The sequence below is a fragment of the Macadamia integrifolia genome, chromosome 1 (assembly GCF_013358625.1).
Source record: "Macadamia integrifolia cultivar HAES 741 chromosome 1, SCU_Mint_v3, whole genome shotgun sequence".
In the NCBI taxonomy this organism is placed as follows: domain Eukaryota; kingdom Viridiplantae; phylum Streptophyta; class Magnoliopsida; order Proteales; family Proteaceae; genus Macadamia; species Macadamia integrifolia.
In genome coordinates this window covers 10,206,287-10,208,831 of record NC_056557.1, presented here as the reverse complement: position 1 = coordinate 10,208,831, position 2,545 = coordinate 10,206,287, and the positions used below count along the sequence as shown (strand labels likewise).

The window sequence follows — 2,545 nt, the reverse complement described above, 5'->3', positions numbered from 1 at the left end:
GCATATTTACAACACAGATAATCCCTATTTTCGTGGAACTGTGAAAAGACACCTTTGCGCCCTTGAAAATAGGGGCTGTATATAGGTAGGGGAAATGCTAAACAAAAATAGAGTTCTTCATTTCCTCCCCCGTTAGTTAATTTAGGAATATACTCTCTATGCCTATAAAGTGTTTGTTATGCCTCCTCACATTCAATTTTTTTTTGGGAGGGGGAAGCGGTTTTGGAACCTCACATTCATTATTATATAGTTGTTATTCATTCAATGTAATGTCTTAAAATAAAATAGAGGCTACAAATATTGAGCTCATAGATTTAGGACTGGATTATTGTAACTAGGATGTGGACTCTTTTCTAATTTGACTTATTTTTATTTTTTTTTCTATATAAAAATGATTAAAAAAAAAAAAATGAGTAGATGGTGTGGATCAGCTCCTCTCCTAGCATTGATTGCCTAGGTAGCTATCTTGTCAATGGTTACTTGGATAATCGCCATGTGTTCAGGTAATAGTTCAACGGTTCTCGATGTCTCATTCTCCATGCCTCTGTTAGTGCCTTGTTTTCTGCACCTCTATCAAAACATTAGATCATCACCTCGTTACATGACATTTGCCTATATAACTATGGACCAACTTAAAAGATCAGCGCCAAGGAGGAGCGAAACCATGTAGTCTACGTTTGCTCAAAAAACCATTTTCCTTTAATTTAATAATTTTAATCTAACAAACCCTAAAAATGGGTGAAGGATTTTTTCCTTCACCAGGAACGAAGGAAAACTTCGATCCTATTTGAACAGTTCAGCTACACACGGTTCCTTACTCCGTAAGTTGGAATTTTTATTTTTATGAGATAAGCTGGAACTTTCCCTTTCGGCTTTGTCCAGATTCCGGAGCAGTTGGTTCTCGTCTTCCGCGGTCTTTTGTCGTATTACTTTGGATGCCTTTTCCTCGAAGGGAGTAAGGACCACCAACAGTACCAACTCAGAAGATCCATCATTGACCGCTGGATCAGAACCATCAACTATGATTGGTTTGTTCCTCGATATAGACTCCAACTTTCATATTATAAGAAATTAATTATAATAATAATAATTAAAAAGTACTTGACGTCCTTAATATCGGCCGACCTTACCGCACTAATTATTAACTAAAGTCAATCCCTAGAGCCATAACACATCGCCACGTGGTACACCGATCTACGAGATAGGACCGCTTTACTTTTATTATTTTAATTTCAATTAATTTAATAGTTTAATAGTTTAATAATTTCTCTTTTTTTTTTTTTAATAAATTATCTAACGGTTGGGCGGTGGTTAGATAGGTAGATCCTTGATGTTAAACTCCTGAAGGCAACGCGGAAGATGCCAAGCGGGCGTTACCCCACACGGCGTTTCCCCATTACCGTTAAACTTTAAGGTTAACTCCCCGAGATTCGCTGCAATTCATATCACATGACCACGTCCTCTGAACTCTTCCAATCTATAAATAGAAGAGAATGAAATCATCAAATCCAAACCAACACATAAAATATCTCTTAACGTTTCTCAACTTTCAAGATCTGATCTTTCCTCATTTGAAGCAATGGAAGCTACTTCTGCTTCTTCTTTGTGTTCATCCCCTTTTCTTCCTCCACTACCATTTTCTTCTTCTGCAGGTAACCGGAGATTGGGTTTCCGGCAACAGAAGGGACCGGTTTCCGCCATGAGAAGGGGTGAATGCGACTGGGGTTACGGCGGACGGCTTGTGGATGAGAGTATGATAGTGTTGAGAAGAAGGATTCATGAGACAAAGATGGTGGAGAGGAATTATGAACCACCGGAGGATTGGATGGAGTGGGAGAAGAAGTACTATACGAGCTATGATGCAAGTATTTGTAGAGCAGTTGGGGTTTTGCAATCTCAATTGATGAATACAAGACCCAGTTTGGCTATTGGGATGTTGGCACTGGTTGGATTGAGTGTACCCACATCTACTTTCTTGATTATTTTACAGTTGATGAATGTAGCTAATGGGATCTTGTCTGGGGTTCATCTCATCCATTAACTGTGATTTTTAGCAAATTATATACATCGATCTTTGATGATCTTCTTCTTGTATACATGTAATTATAGCAATTATATAATGAAGATTTCTTAATTCTTCTATCCAATTGCCATTGTTGAGTTTTTTTGTCTTCTTTATTTTATCAAAAAGCTTCTCTAAGGCTTTGTTTGGATGTCTCGAAAAGAAAAGAAAGAATCCTAAGTATAAAAGAAATAAAAAAAAAACTTTTTTCCTGCTTTTGATTATCCAGCAAAGTAAAAGAATATTTTTTAAAACAAAAATTGGCATTTAATAATAAAAAGAGAGACACGATGGGTCGTCTTGGTGGGCCCATCGGTATTACAACGTGGCACAAGGATGCCTCTGTTGTTGGAAAAGACAAATGCATTTCACGAGAAATAAAGAGTGGGCCCTACCTTGGGTGTTGTATCTTCATTATTATAGCGGTATCTTCATATGGTTTTCTCTCGATGGAATGACGACACTGTCTCATGACGGTGCAAG

At 37.5% G+C, this 2,545-nt stretch overlaps 1 protein-coding gene across 1 annotated transcript; it reads left to right on the top strand.

Moving 5' to 3' along the window:
• Positions 1-1,480: 1,480 nt before the first annotated feature.
• On the top strand, positions 1,481-2,142 carry LOC122084127. The gene has a single exon (XM_042652206.1). It carries the CDS (start codon positions 1,580-1,582, stop codon positions 2,039-2,041), a length of 462 nt encoding a protein of 153 aa, XP_042508140.1. The 5' UTR covers positions 1,481-1,579; the 3' UTR covers positions 2,042-2,142.
• Positions 2,143-2,545: the final 403 nt, after the last annotated feature.

Excerpts from the sequence above, each read along its gene's own strand:
- LOC122084127 (XM_042652206.1), top strand. The coding sequence starts at position 1,580 with ATGGAAGCTACTTCTGCTTCTTCTTTGTGTTCATCCCCTTTTCTTCCT.